The 18089-nt window shown below is 30.2% G+C and overlaps 1 protein-coding gene across 1 annotated transcript; it reads left to right on the top strand.

Moving 5' to 3' along the window:
- The first annotated feature begins 9848 nt into the window (after positions 1-9848).
- Positions 9849-15417, top strand: LOC123902437 (protein SIEVE ELEMENT OCCLUSION B-like). Its single transcript, XM_045952173.1, has 7 exons — positions 9849-10451; positions 10539-10631; positions 11729-12177; positions 12454-12548; positions 13063-13193; positions 13831-14292; positions 14575-15417. Exons 1-7 carry the CDS (start codon positions 10239-10241, stop codon positions 15148-15150), a joined length of 2019 nt encoding a protein of 672 aa, XP_045808129.1. The 5' UTR covers positions 9849-10238; the 3' UTR covers positions 15151-15417.
- Positions 15418-18089: the final 2672 nt, after the last annotated feature.

The following is an 18089-nucleotide window of genomic DNA, read 5'->3' as shown; positions in this document are numbered from 1 at the left end:
TAATACGGAGACATAAGGTTTTTTTGTGATAGTTTTACCATTGTTCTTTTTCTATTTTTTTTACCAAATATTATATCTTTCTATTTTTTTAATCTTTTAATCTACTTCCCAATAAATTACTATTTTATGTTATCAAGTGAAGTTTTCAATTTTTTACTATTTTTTTTAGACCTATATTTATAATTATATATTAATACGAGATCCTAATATTTTGTGTGATTTCTAGGGACCTATGTGTTTTTTTTTTGGTACATGGGGACCTATGTGTTTTACTCATATTAATAAGTTTGCCCATTCTTTTATAACATCTGCGGGACCTATATTTAAACTCATATATTAATATGGAAACTTTTTTGTTTGTGTGGTTTCTACGGGACTTATACTTTTAATTATATATTAATTAAGTTGTTTGAAACAAAAATAAAATAAAAATTAAGTTGTCTATTTTTTTTTACAATTTTTCTGGTTATACTCATATTTAATACGATGACCTAATTATTTTGATGACTGTTGCGAGACCTATCCTATATTTTCACTAACATTTTAATATGATTGCCTATTTTTTAATAATTTTTACGGGACTATATTTATACTCATATATTAATACATGGACATAAGTTTTTCTTGTGATTTTTCAACACATATGTTTTTACTAATATATTAATAAGGTAGCCTATTTTTTTTCTTCATAATTTCTATATTATCTATATTTATATTCCTAAATTAATACGGAGACCTAAAATTTTTTTGTGATGGTTTTACCATTGTTCTTTTTCTATTTTTTTTACCAAATATTATATCCTTTCATCTTACCAAGTGAGGAGCGGCAACGCCGCGACTCCCGTGCGGACGCACGGGTGTCCTGCTAGTAACAATATAAACCAAACAATAATTTCCAGCACATTACATCACTAGTCATTAATATGTTTGGATTGATGGAATGTGATGGAGTGGAATGGAATGAAGTGGTAAGTAATTAGATTCCATTGTTTGGATTTGTAAAAAATGAATGGAGTGGAATGGAACACAATGGAACTCATTCCATCTCATTCCATCCAATCCTTCAAGTTTTCATTCCCCCCAATTTGGGGTGTATGGAATGGAATGGAGCTTCACAATTAAAATATTACTATTTTATCCCTATTTATATTTTATGTTTTCTATTCCTAGTAAATTTGTTCCTTCACTTTTTTTTTCCTCTGCTCAGTGTATCTCTTTTCTTATGCATCTTCTTTTTTCTTGCCTGTGTACGTGATAGTTTTCGTTATATTTTCATTCGTGTTTCTGGCTGGATCTGTGTATTTTCCAAGGTTTCAAATAGATATATAAAAGGTTTGTTTCTTATATTGTAGTTTCCGTGTCTGTAGTGCGTGTTTGTTAGCCTTTGTATATGGACCCCTAATGCAAATGTAGGACTAGTAATCAAAAGAAATGTTTCTTTGTAACATCTATTATTACCATTAATAGATTTTGTGTTTCAATTGGAGTATTTTTTTTTTGTCACAGTTCTTGCTAGTACAATGCTTTTCCCACTCACATATTTAAATTTTTATTTTATTTTTGAAGGAGATAGTTTCTAGTAACAATAGATATACAGATATATTTAAATAATAATATTTTTAAATGAGGGTATAATTGGTATAAAAAAGTTATAACTTGTTTCATTCCGTCTAATTTCCAAACAATGGAATGGAAACATTATTCCACTCCGTCATAGAATATCCAAACAGTGGAATGACATTTTTGTTCCATTCCGCAATGACAAAGGTTTGTCCTCCGTCAATTTAAATTAAATTAAATCTCCACATCAGTTTTTGTTAGTAATTCAATTACGAGAAATAATATGATAATGTGTGTGTGGCCTTCAATGCACATGGAGTTGATTTTGGACACATAACGAAAGAAACCAAACAAATAATCTTCAGTACATTACATCACACTAGTCATTACTAATTAGTATGAATGCAATGAACGATAAAGGTTTATCATCAGACTCATCACGTTTTCTATTACTATTGATTGAAAGAAAAAGAGTTTGTCCTCACATACATGACTGTATCCAAAACGCACGTTTTAAAAGGTTAAAATTAGCGAGACCCGGGAAACATTACCCACACTAGTCATGAGATGATGAAGGCCTAAAACTGGAAAAAAGATAGTACATATATGTTCACTTTAATATGTCTGCTGTCCGGTAACCACAAACACTGCATTAATTTCTCCACTGAGAATGAATAAAGATTAAAGAAAGAAAAAAAATAAAGAAAAAACTAACATGTTTCGTAAAATTTAAAATAGTATTCCCTTCTGTTGTTAATATAAGAAAAATTTTATTTTTTAATTCATGGAATAATTGATGTATTTGGTTTAAAAAATGAACCAAATACATCAATCATTCTATGAATATAGAAACCAAAAGTTTTCTTATATAATTGACTAAAGAGAATACATGTTAATCTAAAGGTAAGAAACTCAATATAAAAATATGGGTCATGCTAAACAGTGCCCCCGGGCACTTGTTAAGTATACCTAAAAAGGAAATAAAAAATAAAATTTATATTGAAAAAATAATTTTTTGTACTTTTGAGGTATTGAATGCACGGATTTCGAGACAAAATTTCTATTTTAACATGCTTAACTAGTGCCCCAGGAGCACTGTTTAGCATTTTCCTAAAAATATTTACCTAATATTTCGGGCATTCAATTATATAAAGAAAAAAAATTAATATGCACCCTAAGGAATTAAATATATCCCTTAACATGTGCCCTACCCCATAGGCACATAATAGAAATACGTAAAAATTATTTTTTTCAAATACACACATGTTAAGAAACTATATATAATAATTTGACCTCAAAAGTCGTGTAATCATTTTATTAAATCAATAAGTTTTCTTTTTTTTTATTCAATCAAAATTTTCTACTTTTATACGTATTCCTTAACATGTGTCGTGCCCTAAAAGGGCACATGTTAGCGAGACTTTAAAATTATTTTGAACTTTGTGTAATCAACAATTTTAATAACATAGAAAATGTTATTTTTAATGCAAAACTTGGGTTAATTAATAATTAGGATCCTCTATATTTTTCATTATTTATGTTGTGTAGTCATTTTTTTTTCACCTTTTTCGTTATTATTTTAACTAAAATTCATCTTTATCTTTTATAAATTATTCAATTAAAAATAATATAATTATATTTTAGAATACAAAACATCTCATATATCATAAGTGTATGGTACAACGAGACATTTCCTTACATTTTCGTTGTTTCATCTCTCGATCTCCTCCATTTCCACGCTCTACTCCCTCCATAACAAATAGGGTCGACTCAAGGGTAAGACAACCCAAACAAGGCATGTAGGCCTCTAAATATAAAAAATTTATCAAGAGAAAAAAAAAATCACTCATAAAGACAAAGGCCTTGAAGAAGAAAAATTAGCATCTTCCACCGTTTAAAATAATGTGAAACATTTTATTTCATGAATAATAAAAAAAAAATTGAGACTTTGTATTTAAAAAAAAAAAAAAACACTTTTGATATTTTTATTTTGTTTCACACTTTCACTCACTCTGAATAAGCAAAAAAAACTTTATATTGATTCACGTCACATCACCACTTATGTGAAATCTTAAGTCAACATATATTTCATAAAGGGATAGACCAAAGAACATTCACTTTACAGAAAGTAATTTAAAAAAATTACATAGAAATAAATCAAAACTCATTCACATTGCACGGAATAAACATCTATTATCCCTATAAATATTTATGTATTTAATACTATTGCAACATACTGTCCAAGATTTTATATTTGTGTATTTTCCATTCACTAACTTTCCTTCTATATTCTTACCAACCAAACAATGTGTTAAGAATCACAATGTGATTTTGTGCACAATAAATAATATGACGGATCATGTCTAGGGGTGATCGTATCCGAACCAATCCAAAAGTAACACCACAAATCGAACCAATCCAAACTGAAACCGCAAAAAATCGCATTTAGTTTTAACCGCACGAATAATTTTTCTTCTAAACTGCATGATTTGGTTTGCTTTGCGGTTTTCATTTCAGGAAACCAAACCAAACCAAACCGCAATACTTAACTCTATCAACTATTAGCGATCAACCCAAAATATTGAGTCCGTAAAACAGTAGACTGTCTAAACATATCATTTCACGCGATCCAGAACTATATTGTTGGTATTAAAAATAAGTTATTATGTTTATGCATATTGTATCATGTAAACAATAAACTAAATTAAAATTTCCTATGTTTATTTTGTAACAAGTTGGAAATATTATCATATTTTTTATATCGTGATAAACCGCACAAACCGAACTAACTCTAACCGCATTGGTTTGGATGACTTTTCAAAAACCAACTGAACCAAACTGAACTGCATGCATTTTTATCTCGCGGATAGGATGACTTTTATGACTCAAAACCAAACCAACCGCGCCGCGAGCACCCCTAACCCCCAAAAAATGGAGAATGGGCAGTCAAATGTGGAGCACCGCCACCACAGTCACTCGTGAACATTAGCTAGACACAAACCTAAATAATTTTCACCTAGGCACATACACAAAAATTTTTAAAATTAATTGACTAAATTGTTTTACTTTTAAATTATCTCATTTGTGTATGCCCAAATAAGTTATATTTTACTTGTATTTCTTAGCTCAGTAGAGCAAAATTGCCGCTTACACCATACTTAATGTTCTTTTGAGTAGTTAAAGAAGTCACAATTGAGAGACATAATTCTTCTGTCAACGCAATCACTAGAAGAAAACGAAATTACTGTTAGGAGCTATCAACGTTTCTATGGCTCATTTTTAAGTTCAACAATAACCATTTAAAGTACTTTTTTTTTTTTTGAGATACTCTAGCTAAGTGATTAATTAATTTAATAAACATGTATCTATGTAAAAATAAAATCCTCTATAATTCTTGTAATTCTTTTTCAGGTAATAACGAAGAAGATATTCGGCCAAATAAAAAGGTAGAATACAATGAAAATGGTAGACAACAACTTTTTGGTACTTCTTTTAATTTCAACTATAACCCAAAGATAAAAAATTTAGATTAATTGAACAAATATTTTATCTAAGTCTATAATATAGACGATTAAATTACTAAGAATAAATTAATTAATTTCAATAAATTTAAAAAAGTAATTTTTTTTATTTATAATTGAGAGTAGTTGAGAGTGGGAAGCCCCGATCCTTCAAAAATGGTGAAGTATCGTGTCCGATACGTACTCGATATCGATACTCGTCCAATACCTTCCGATACACGTATCGGAGAAGTAACGGCAATTAATATTATTTTTCAAAAAATATATATAACTGATATGTGTCAGATACTTCTTCGATACGCGTATCGAAAAAGTATCGAACAATTAATGTTCTTTGATAATAGAAACGTAAGAAAGAAGACTGATACAATTCGTGTTTCCTCGTAAGTATTGAATGTTAGAGTATGTTAGTTTTTCTCCGAGACTTGAACTTTGGATCTCCAACTCCTTAACCCTTAGCTCAACCAGCTTAACCAGTTGAGCTACCCATCCCACCTCTTTTTTAGGTAGTACTTAACTTAAGATATAATATAGGCAAAATTACACTAGAGGTCCTTTGGATCTCCAAATAAATAAGATAAAGGACCTTTAGTTTAATTTTGCCTCTAATATATTGTCACTTGTTTGCTCGATTTGAGTAATTTGAATGTTAATTTTTTATCATTGTCGATTTTAGTTATGTTTATATATTGTGCATTTATATATATTTAATTTTAAATTTAATTTTTAAATAACGTATCGCGGCCGTATCGTATCGGAAATTTTGAAAATTTTCTCGTATCGCCGTAATGGTGTCATATCGTATCGGTATCATGTCATGTATCGAAACTTCATAGACCTACATGTTATGTTGACAACAATTTTGGGACAATATAATGGAAAACCCTTCTTACAACTTCATTTTAGTTTTTTTAATAATTTTTTTGTTTGTCTTTTTTTTTTTTTTCAATAAAAGTTGATGGTTTATAAGTACCACCAACTTATTTACAAAGAAAATACTACAATTGCTGCTGCCAAGGATCGAACCCCTGACCAACAGCCTACACCCGCTCAGTCAGCAAGTGCCAACTGAGCTACCCCCATTTTTCTTAGAATTGAGTATTTTGTCTAACTCATTCTTACAAAATCAATTTATAAGGTAAGAATTATCACTTGCTTATAAACACTTGTCAAAACCATCTCAAATCGATGTGAGACTTCTTAACAATTTTTGTGTCAACACTCATATTGCCTTGTACTCCCTCCGGTCCTTATTATAAGGAACAATTTGGATTTTTTTTTTGGTCCTTTATATAAGGAACACTTCTTAAATCTATGCTTTATTAAACAAGTAATTCCTTTTATACCCTTATTGAATTGAATTGTATACTCCAATATAACCTATTCCAATGTTTAACATTAATTACACACACATTTCCTATACAAAAAAATTGTAGGCAAATTTTAGTAAACAAAGGGACACGTAAATTGGAGCCTTGTGTATAGGAGGAGTTACATTGGAATTAAGAATAGTGATTTAGTATATTGATAATTACAAGAGACAACAATCAATTAAGACCAGGGTTATTTTTGGAATTAAACATAACATTCTAAAATTTTTAATAAAAAAAATAGGTCTCCTTGGTCTGTGTGTTTTTGTCAAACTGTTCCTTATAATAAGGACCGGAGGGAGTATATCTTAAGGTGTCCCATTGATTGTAAAAAAAAAAAAGAATTTCAAATAACACACCTCTACTACTAATTACTGATAATAATAGACAACAACTTTATTACTAATTACTGGTAATAATAGACAACAACTTTGTTGTAGTAGGGGCTCTCCAAATTCCAATATCCATCTCTTTTCTTTTGCGGGACAACCAAACTTGTCCCTTCCTCATTCTTGTTTTTTTATACCAAACGATGTGGAGGACAGTAGGAGTGAACACTGATTTAACACAAATTAGGATTCTTACATTATTTTTTTAAGGGTCATGCTAACCAGTGCCCCCGAGGTACTGGTTAAGGAAACTAAAATTAGAAAGTTTTGAAAAGAAAATAACACTTTTTAAACTTTTGAGAAGTTGACTGCACAAACTCCAATGCCGAATTACTATTTTTGCATCCTTAACTAGTGCCTGGGGGCACTGTTTAGCATTTTCGTTTTTTTAAAACAAAAGAGTGTTCGATTCACAGATATAGACACAAACAAGTTTAAATTATTTTAAAATATATTTTATGATAGTGAGAGTCATTTGATGGTGAAATTTATTAACTTATTTTGTGCCTATATATATGTCTAGAGCCGTAAAAAATGGGTCGGACCATTAGCCCATCATTTAATTGATAAAAACACATTTTTGTGATTTTTGTAAAAATAATATCAATGAAAATTTATCATTTAATTGATAAATTATTATAAAAAATATATTTAAATGTGTAAGCCTAATAAAAGGGGGTATATTTACCTAAAATTAGAGTTTAATTGATTTTTAGTGTTGATGTAAAAATTATTTACACTTGTATCAAATAATATCTCAATAAAATTGATAATTATTAAGAACTAATTATACATCAAAATAATATAAAATATATTGAATAAGAAGAAAAAATGTAAAATGAAATGGGCCGGGGTTAGTCCATTAATAAAATAATAATAGTAATCTATATTTATATCTAGGCTTAAATATCATATTGTCCCTGTATGTTCTCGTTTTTTTTGTTATAGTCCTTTGTATATTTTTTTTTTTTTAAAAAATAGTCCCTGCATGTCCAATTTCTTTTGGTTTTCATCCCTCCCCTCTCAAAAATGCTGATGTGGCTAACGACACGACATATGACATGCTGACATGACAAATGAAGGACCAAAAAAAAAAAAAAAAATTTAATGAAAGACCAAAACCAAAAAAACAAAATCCCTAGAATAATTAAAAACAAACTTTTAACATTATTTACTTTTAAAAAAACCATTTTTTTTTCAAATAGAAAACAAAATTTAAAATATATATATATATATATATATATATATATATATATATATATATATATATATATATATATATATATATATATAAGAGTGCTAAAAATTAAAATCCATAAGCCTATAGTGTAAAAACTTGTTCACAGTGTGCTAAAATTGGTTTAGGACATGGTAAAAAATCTGGCTATAATGGGAGTATGCTTAAAATTGCACATCAACTTAGGCCCCATTTGAATTAGCTTATTTTTGAGTTTACGCAAACAGCTTATGCAATTTTTATGTATTACTCCCTCCGTTTTAAATTACTTAACATTTTAGAAAAAAAAATAATTAAGAAAGTGTATTTTTACACCTTATTTTCCTATTATAGCTTTATTTTAATTCACCAATAGGGAGTATTATAAGTTTGTCAAGTTAGTTTATGATAAAATAGCTTATACAATACAATTTTCACTAGTGTGGACTTATAAAATAGCATAAAACCTAATTTATATTGTATAAGTTGTTTGAATAAGCTCAAAAATAAGTTAATTCAAATGGAGACTTAATATTGCACAAACTAATAACAAGTGACCATTAAGGCACTAAAAAGTTGTTAATAATATAACTTGTCTTACGTAAAAAATTGTTTTTTTATTTATTTTTAAAATTAAAAAACATTAAAGTAAAAACAATTTTTTTTAATTTTAGGGATTTTAAACTTTATTTTTTGGTTTTGGTCCTTCAATAATATTTTTATTTTTTTTAGTTTTGGTCCTTCATTTGCCACATCAGCATTTTTGAGAGGGGATGGACGAAAACCAAAAGGAATTGGACATGCAGGGACTGTTTTAAAAAAACAACATATAGGTACTAAAACCAAAAAACTGGGAACATACAGGAACTAATGTGATATTTAAGCTTTATAAGTTAATATAAAGAGGATACGAATATTTTTGGTGTCGATTTTTCAAAATACCAACAATATCCTTATTTCTTTTAGCAATAAAAATCTTTTATTAACAAATTCATCATAACATAAGACACGTCATTTTTTAATAGCAAAATTTTTGTATTAACAAACTCACCATAACATAACGTATGTCTTTTTTTGGACATAAGTTAGACACAAACAGGCTCTAGTCCGCTAGTAATAATAAAATAAATTAGAGAAGTTTTTTTTGTGGATATAAGTTAGACACAAGCAGACTCTAGCCCGCTAATAATAATAAAATAATTTAGAAAAAAATGAATATGCATTTACACTGTCAACCAATCACAACCATATTTTTCGTCATATCATTCCACTTCACTCTAATTTCTTAATGTGACATGGAAAATTAAACTATTTCAACCAAATATTATAAACAATCTTATAGATGATTTTTTAAAATTTAGTTGCCCTCGTCGGCGTAGAATATATGGAAAAGCGGTACAATAATATATAGAATTTTTTTTTTGTTTTGTTCAAATAATATATAGAAATTTAATTGAGATTAAAAACAAACTTAAACTATGCCGTCATAAAAATATTTGGGCTCAAAAAATCTTAGCCCAACACACACACAAAAAAACAGAATTTTATGTCATTTTAATAATGGATTGGTGGGGCCGCAATTTTTTATCCCTATCTACAATAAGTCACCAAAAAAGTAACAAGTCAAAAAACAAAATGAATCTCAACCATTAGAATATATTTATATTATATCAATGGTCCACATTTAATTGTATAAAGTTGTGCTTTCATGCACAAATTTTACGATTTGTGCATTCTAAATGGTACCTACTTTAGTTTATTGACAAAACAGAAATACTTTGATTGTCAAATCAAAACTAGTAAATTTTGATGCCTTTATTTCTTTCTTTTGCCTTATGATAAAACTTTTATATCCTTGTAGGCTTGTAGCTATGTATTGAGTTTCAAGACATATAATATTACTTATTCTGTTAATGAAAAAACCCTAAAGTACCCCTACCTAAAATGTACGATCTCGTCATGACCAAAGACACGATACTCTCCCTATATCCATCCGATCCACGTGATACAAATCATCAATACACTTGTCACCATCTTGTATTTACATAAATACAAATTTGCCCTTCAAAAACAATAAATTTACCACTTTTTGGCATTATAAATAGGCTAGGTTTTGGGCTTATGGATTCATCAACCCATTTTGCATCCAATATTCCCAAACTTTCCTTAACAAGCTAGAATCATGGCCAGTGTCGTAAAAAAGACCCTTAAGACTCTCCTCCATTCTGATGAGGTTGAGAACAACCCCTTAACCATGACTGATGAGCAAATTTTGGAACAAATTTACTCAACTCATGTTCACAATAGTGACACTAAATTTGATGCAGTTTCTCTTTTCACCCTTGCTCATAACACTCTTGCACGTTCAACACACATTGTTGATAGTGTTGTTCAGGTCTATATATTATACACTTTTTGCTACATAATTAATTTTCCTTTAAATTAAAATATAGTTTTTATTAATAGTAGAAAATTTTGACAGGGTACCAAAGTTAGCTTGGAGCATACAGATGAAAAGTCTCTGATCCCAAATTTTAGTTCACCACTCTGCACCCTCAAACAGATTTCTTCTGAGGTCATAATACTTCACTCATCTTTGTATAACTAACACACACTAATTAAAGTGACTCAACAAACATACATACATACAATTAGGCACACTCACCTACTCTCATGCACACACACACAATTCATTTTTAATTGTTATTTTAAATTTATTTTTTTTTGGTTACTTTTTAATATCATATTTTTTGTTACATTTTTAATTTATTAAGAAGTCAAATAAAATTAATAAATTTTGTAATTTTGAAAGAATTAATTTTCTCATATATAATACTCATAATTATTTATTATTTCATTTATTTTTGTTTATGCAATTAATAGTTAAAATAATTTTAACAAAGAAGTAACTAATATTGCTATAAATTTTGTAAATGAAAATTAAATAAAAACAAAATTTCTATAAAAACTATACAAAAAAAGGAAGAGTTATTGATATAAATGCTGTCTAACTTGTTTGTGTGTATAATTATATCTCATCATTACGACACTTTACTATGTTAATTTAGAAAATACTACTATATCTGTTAACTACAATTATTTATCTGATGAAATGTATTGGATATATAAATATATAGACTATATATTTGGTAAAAACGAAAAAGATAATAAAAAAATTACATACTATAATTTTTTGAGAAACATGGATTTATTTGATGAGTATGCTCATTATCATCATCTACAAATTATATGACTCTATGGACCAAACAGTTCACATACTACTCCCTTTATAATTCTAAATATATAAACATAAATTAAATAAATCATTATCATCATCTACAAATTATATGACTCTATGGACCAACAATGCACACACTGCCTTTAGTTCTAAATATTAACATAAATTAAATTTTGGGTCAAATACGGTTTCTCTGTTCGTCCGTCTTTTCTCATAGATTGTTAGGTTCTGATTAAATTAAATGTACTTCTGGTACCTCTTTGTTGTACTGAACTTTCTCTTATAATTTTCATTTTTATAATTTTATATAATATATTTACCATTAAAAAAAATAGCATGAATAAATATCAAGAAATAGTTAATTAAAACAAGAATTTGAAAACATTAATTACTTACGAAAGTTATTGATAAAATAATTATGATTATGGTAACAGTTGTCATGCAAGCAACCAAGTGAGGTAACTGCACACAAAACAACTTTGGCCATATTGAACAATCTCTCACACTATGATTGGGAAGCAAAAGCAGTTCTCACACTCTCTGCATTTGCACTTGAATTTGGTGAATTCTGGTTGCTTGAACAACATTTACCAACAGACCCACTTGCCAAATCTGTTGCTTTTCTCAAAAGAGTTCCGATTCTCACAAAGCCTGCTGCGATACAAAAACATCGTCAAGCCATTACTGAGCTTAACAGTTTGGTGAAAATCACTGTGCAAGTGTTGGAATTTATACTGGAATTGGACAACCTTAATGAGAGGTATGACACAAAGGTTGTTCCTGCTTTGGAGGTTGCTGTTGAACAAATCCCTGTTGATGTCTATTGGACCATCATCACTATTGCTGCCATTGTTACTCAGTTGGATTGCCTCGTCACTGAATCGTAAGTTATTATTGATTTTTTTTTTTGTTTAACCGTAATCATAATTTTTTAACACATTTTTTTGATGTGTTTGTGTCAATTTCCAAAACCATGATATAATTATTTTTTTTCATGTATTTTTTTTATATATAAAACATTAGCGTGCACATGCATCACATGATAACTATGACATTCCAATTATGTTGGCACCCCATAATCATCACCTATCATTTGCAGCACCCTAATAAATTATTTTTTTTCATATATGTTTGTTAATTAATTTGATGAATTATTAAGGGAGCATAAGCAAGAACTTTCCCACTATGGTCAAAAGATCAACATCATCCTCATCAGACTAAGGAAGCATATCACTCTCGCTCGTCAACAGATAGGTCAGTAAAGCATGTGGTTTCGGATCTTCTTATGTTGGGAGGTTAAGGTGTTTAGTTTTTTTGTTGGTGTCTTTTTTTTTTCTCATGTTTTTTCTTGTTCTATTTTCTTGTTCTATTGTTTTATGCGTTGCCGAATCAATATGGTTATTTGGAATTGTTGTGAGAACAAGTTAGCGAATTAGCTTTCTTTTCGCGTTTTCATTTTTTTTGTTGTTTTTCCCCCTTTTTCCATTATTTTTGGGTAAGGTTTGGTCCCCCCATTGTAATTTATCATTTTTATTATTATGAGCATTCGACAAAGGATTGGAAAACACAAGAGGTATCAATTCAATCGGGATGTCTTTTGTTTTCTTTGATGTCATTATATTTTTAGTTCACCATAAAAAATTTGTTTTTATTAATATATTATTATTTTGCCATTAGAAAAAAAAAGTCAGTAATGCAATAATAATATATTGTAAAAAAATATAAATCATTATTCTAGGCTAATGTGATGAAATATTCTTAATTTCAGATACAGCAACGTACATCCAACAACTTAAGAAACTGTTACAAACTCCAACTGAGATAACTGTGGTGCTTTCGTTTCTGATTTTTCCTAAGGGTGTTCCACAATTGCTTTACGATGGTGCTACCAAGACCACGGTTCGTTTCTTGTCACTAAATTAAAAAATTTGTTGCTTGTATATTTTTGTTATAAAAAATTAATATTGCATTCCTTTTTAAAATTTATAGTAATAGAAAAAAAATTTATCATATGAATTTTGCATTATATATTTATAAGATGAGAGATGTATAAGAGTTTGATCATATAATACATGAGAGGGAGTTTGAATATTCTCCAAGATAGCCTCTTCTACATTTAAAAAAAAAAAAAGAATTGTATTATATTAAAATCCATGAAACAATAACATGTCAAATATTAAGTCAAAAAAAAAAAAAAAATGTCATATATGTTTGTCTATATGTGTGGTCAAGAGTATAGAATCTTATATATCTATTGCCGAGTTATAATCATCCCAAGATGTCAGTTGAATAACCAAGTTAAATTTAGTAAAATAGTCAGTACTAATGTACTATAGGAAAATGATGTATAGGAGAACCAATATCCACACATATATTTGGTAGATACAGTATTATCCTATGTTGAAAACATTAAAATGTTGATTTTTTTTAATAAAAATTAAATAATAAATGTTAGTAATTATTTTTTCTCTTTTACTAGCTGATCCTCCGATTTTTTTACCTAGTTTTTAAATTTGATTAATTTGTTATCGTGCAGGTTGACATTAATGTTGTCCTAAAAAAGAAGAATGTGTATCTGTTCATTTCAACTCTAGATGTCACAGATGAAGAAATTACAGCAGTAAGAACAGTGTATGAATCTATCAAAACAAATGAACAATACAAAATTGTTTGGATTCCAATTGTGGAAACATGGAACGAACAACTCCACAAGAAATTCGAGATTTTGAAGAGCAAGATACCGTGGTATGTGGTGTCGAATGTTGAAAACATTGCAGGATTTAAGTTCATTAATGAAGAATGGGACTTCAAAAAGAAAACTACTTTTGTGGTGTTTAGTCCTCAAGGAAAAGTTCAACACCCAAATGCATTTCATTTGATTAAAGCTTATGGAATTAAGGCTTTCCCTTTTACACTTGTTGATGAAGAAAGAATACAAAAAGAAAGGAATTGGCTTGTATCTGTTGTAGGTACCATTGACCGCAACATAACCACATCGGTATGTAAATTTTACAAAATAATTAAGTTGAACAATGAACTTATTTTATCTTTTTCCTTACAATTTTTTTGTAACAAGTTTACACCGATAAATTTTTGAAAAAATCACATGATTCAATATAATCAGATGTGTCAGTGTTCTGTCAGTGTTCGACATTGATATGTGTCGGATACCAGGACACATGTTTGATCAGAAGTGTCGGTGTTAGTGGTACATAGATATTACATTCATCATATGACATATTTGAGACTACTAAAGAATGTGATTCTTCCTATGATGCAGATTGAACAGGGCAAACACATTTTCTACTATGGAGGTCATGACAAAGAATGGATCCAACAATTCACTAAGTATGCAACTGCTCTATCCAACGATGCAACAATAAAAGAGGCAAAGATTTCCATTGAGCTCTTCTATGTTGACAAGGAAGACAAAAACCTCATAAGTCGTTTTTGGGGCGGAATTGAGAGTCTCTTTGTGACTAAAATTCACAAAACAACTGATGTAGTGACTCAAGAAGTTCAAAAATTGTTGTCCTACAAAAATGAAACCGGTTGGGCTCTCCTTAGTAAAGGACCATCTGTGGTATTGAGTGGTCATGGTTCTACAATTCTCAAAACTGTTGCTGAATTTGAGAAATGGAAAGATCTTGTGATTAAGAAAGGGTTTGAATTTGCATTCACAGAGTATCACACTAGTGTTGCTCGTGTGACTCATCGTTGCTCACACCTTGAAGTTCCTATTGTTGCTGGAAAGTTACCTGAGACTATCAAATGTCCTGATTGTCCAAGTACCATGGAAATTTTCATTAGCTATAAGTGTTGCCACAATAAGACCAATGCAAATTCTAAACATTAGGATTCATTGTGGCTTTAGGAAAGTGGGTTTTGTTGTTTGATGTTGGAATAAGAGTGTGGGACATTGATCAACCTTTTGGTTATTATGTCTCATGCCACTTTGTCATAAAATAAATTAAAATGTGTCTGTCTATGTAACTCTTTTGTGTTGTGTTGTTTTCAGTACTTTGTTTGTGTTATAATCTTGAAGTGTTTGTATTTCAGGTTAAGGTTCAGTTTGTGTATCAATGTTTGCTTCATATCAATAATATTTGTTATTTCTATCTCATTTTATTCTTGTCATTTTAATTAATGAACCTATCTTATAAAATTATTAGGTTATACATATTATACTTCTTTTTAATAAAATATATTTCTGACTATCCTATAAGAAGTAATTAGGCCAAATTTAAGTAAATATAAATTATTTATTATATTAAATTGTGTACTTTATTTCAAATCATAAATTTCTAATGTTATGTAATTTAAGTATAGTAGCTAGCTTATAACAATTTTTATATGCTTAAATGTATTATTATAAAATAAAACTTAAATAAAATGTCATATAAAGTTAAATTTTATATAAATCGTGTTCTCGTATTAAAATTTAATTTCATCAACTTATTAGTTCATTGATCTTTTAATTTATTAGTTCGTCGCAATGTTAGGACTATTGTTGGTGGTTGAACCCCGTCGAAAGGTGGTAGTATACACTGCAACGATCAAATCAATAAGCGCCAAAAAGTTGAGAGGTATATTTTAGGATCGGATACGGCATAAAATAGCCTGTTCATATAAAGAAAAATAAAGTGTGGTTTGGAAATCTAAAATGTTCTTCTATCCTTTGTGATTGTCACATGCGTTGTTTGATAACAAGATGACTATGATGAACGATCCACGTGTCCCCGTTGTTAGGAAAAATAAACTAACGAGGTTATACATTTATTTTCATAGATAGAAGCATATATGATATATGGATTGAGAGATAGAGTACTTACTAAAATATTACAATTTAACCCTATTTCGACTTATTAGTATATACAAAAATAATTTTTCGGTACCTTTTTATTTTGTTTTGTTTTATTAGCGAAGTACAATGTTATTAAAAAAATGAAAAAAATACAATCAAATGTAGCCTGTTGCCATGCCACACCACAATGCTTGCAAATTAGACTTGACTTAAAATAGCATGTTATTATGATACACAATAAAATCAAGGCTTAAATATGAAAACGAACATTGTAATTACGGCTTGTTTTGATTTTAGTTCCTGCAAAATATCAAAACTTTTAAAAAGGTCTTTGAGGTGAATTTTTGGCTGACATATCAAGTAGTTGATGATTTGGCAGGTGATGACTAGGATTTTTGATGACGTGAAATTAACCGTTAATTTTTATTTAAAATTAAGAAAATAGAAAATAACATGTCAGATTAAAAAAAAAAAACAAAATAAAGTGAAAAATAGAAATAGAAATAGAAAATTACAATACACTTACAAAAAAAAAAGTTAATATATTATTATATTTAAAAAAAATATTAGATTTTAATATCAAAATAGAAGAAAGAAATCACGCAAAGAAGAAAAACACAGTTTCTGTTCATCTTCTTCAAACCGATAGGGGCTGATTTTATTTTGACGGTGAGGTTAATTGAAATTGAAAATTATGATAAGAAAGAGGCTGAATAATATTTTCAGTGAGGTTGAACATCATCATATCAATGTCAAAGAGACAAGTTTGTCGGACATCCTTAGAGAGAGGGCAATGAGATCTATGGGGAATATTATACTTGCATAGATTTAATAGTACTATTAAAACTTATAACTTACTCCCTCCGTCCCAAAATATAAGGGAAAATTGGTCAACCAAAATTGATGTATTTAGTCCAAATTCTTAACAAAATTCATCAACTTTCTTTGACCAATTTTTCCTTATATTTTGGGACGGAGGGAGTATTATCTCCATTAAATCATGAGAGATTCAAACTCTTCTACCGCTTCTCTCCGTCACCATCTCAGATTTCCAATCCTCCCTAAAATCCAAACCTCTCCTTTCACTATGTAGAAAAGACGATGGTGGTGGTGCGACGAGGATGAGGTCAGTCCTCCGCACCACCGCGTCTTAATCGACGCAGGCTCTGTGTGCTTCTTCTCCGGCGCCAGTAGCTTTTCCTCTTCGTGTTCGTCTTCTTTTTTCTTCTTCGTGGTGTTCGGGGCGTTCATTATCGCACCTCCTGATTTCCCGGTGGTAGATGGCGGCTCTGGTGGTGGTAGATCCAGTTTCGTTTCCGACGCCGTCGGAGGCTGTGAGGGGATGATGTTGTGTGGGGGTGGTGGCGAGGTTCTGGTGTGGTTTCCGGTTTAGTTTTGGTGGTCAATTTTCGTTTTGCTTGGTGCGTGGATCTGGCTTGACACCCGTGAATTGGTGGGAAACATTCCGACGGGTTCGCCGGTTCGGGTTTTGATCGTGGTGGTTTTGGTGAGGTGAGGTGATGTGGTGGTGGGGTTGGCACGTACGGTAGTGATGGGTGGTGTTTGTGATGGTGGTGATGTTGGAATATGGTGGCTTTGTTTGGTGTTGAGTTGTGGTTGTGCTCTGCTTTTCGGCGAGCTCTTCCGTTTCACCGTTGTCGATCTCTGAACCTCTTTGATCCTCATCTGCTTGCTGTTCTTCTCCGCGCCGGAAAGTTGTTGTTGTTGCGGGTTTGGGCTTTGTTGGTTCGGATTTTGTGCTGGTGCGGATCTCGTATCCTGTGCTGGTGCGGATTTAGACTTTGTTTCGGTGTTTTGTTGCTGTTTTCCGGCGAGTGTGGTGGTTCGGTGTGGATCCGGAGGTTTGGTGAGATATTGGTGTTGCGGTGGTGAGTCTTGTTTGGAGTGGTAGTGGCCGAGGTTTTGGTAAGGTAATGTGGTGGTGGGGTTGACACGTACAGTGGTGATGGGTGGCATTTTGGATGGCGCCG

Source organism: Trifolium pratense, linkage group LG1, assembly GCF_020283565.1.
Source record: "Trifolium pratense cultivar HEN17-A07 linkage group LG1, ARS_RC_1.1, whole genome shotgun sequence".
Lineage (NCBI taxonomy): Eukaryota > Viridiplantae > Streptophyta > Magnoliopsida > Fabales > Fabaceae > Trifolium > Trifolium pratense.
The sequence above is the reverse complement of the archived record's forward strand: the minus strand, read 5'-3'. Positions and strand labels throughout refer to the sequence as shown.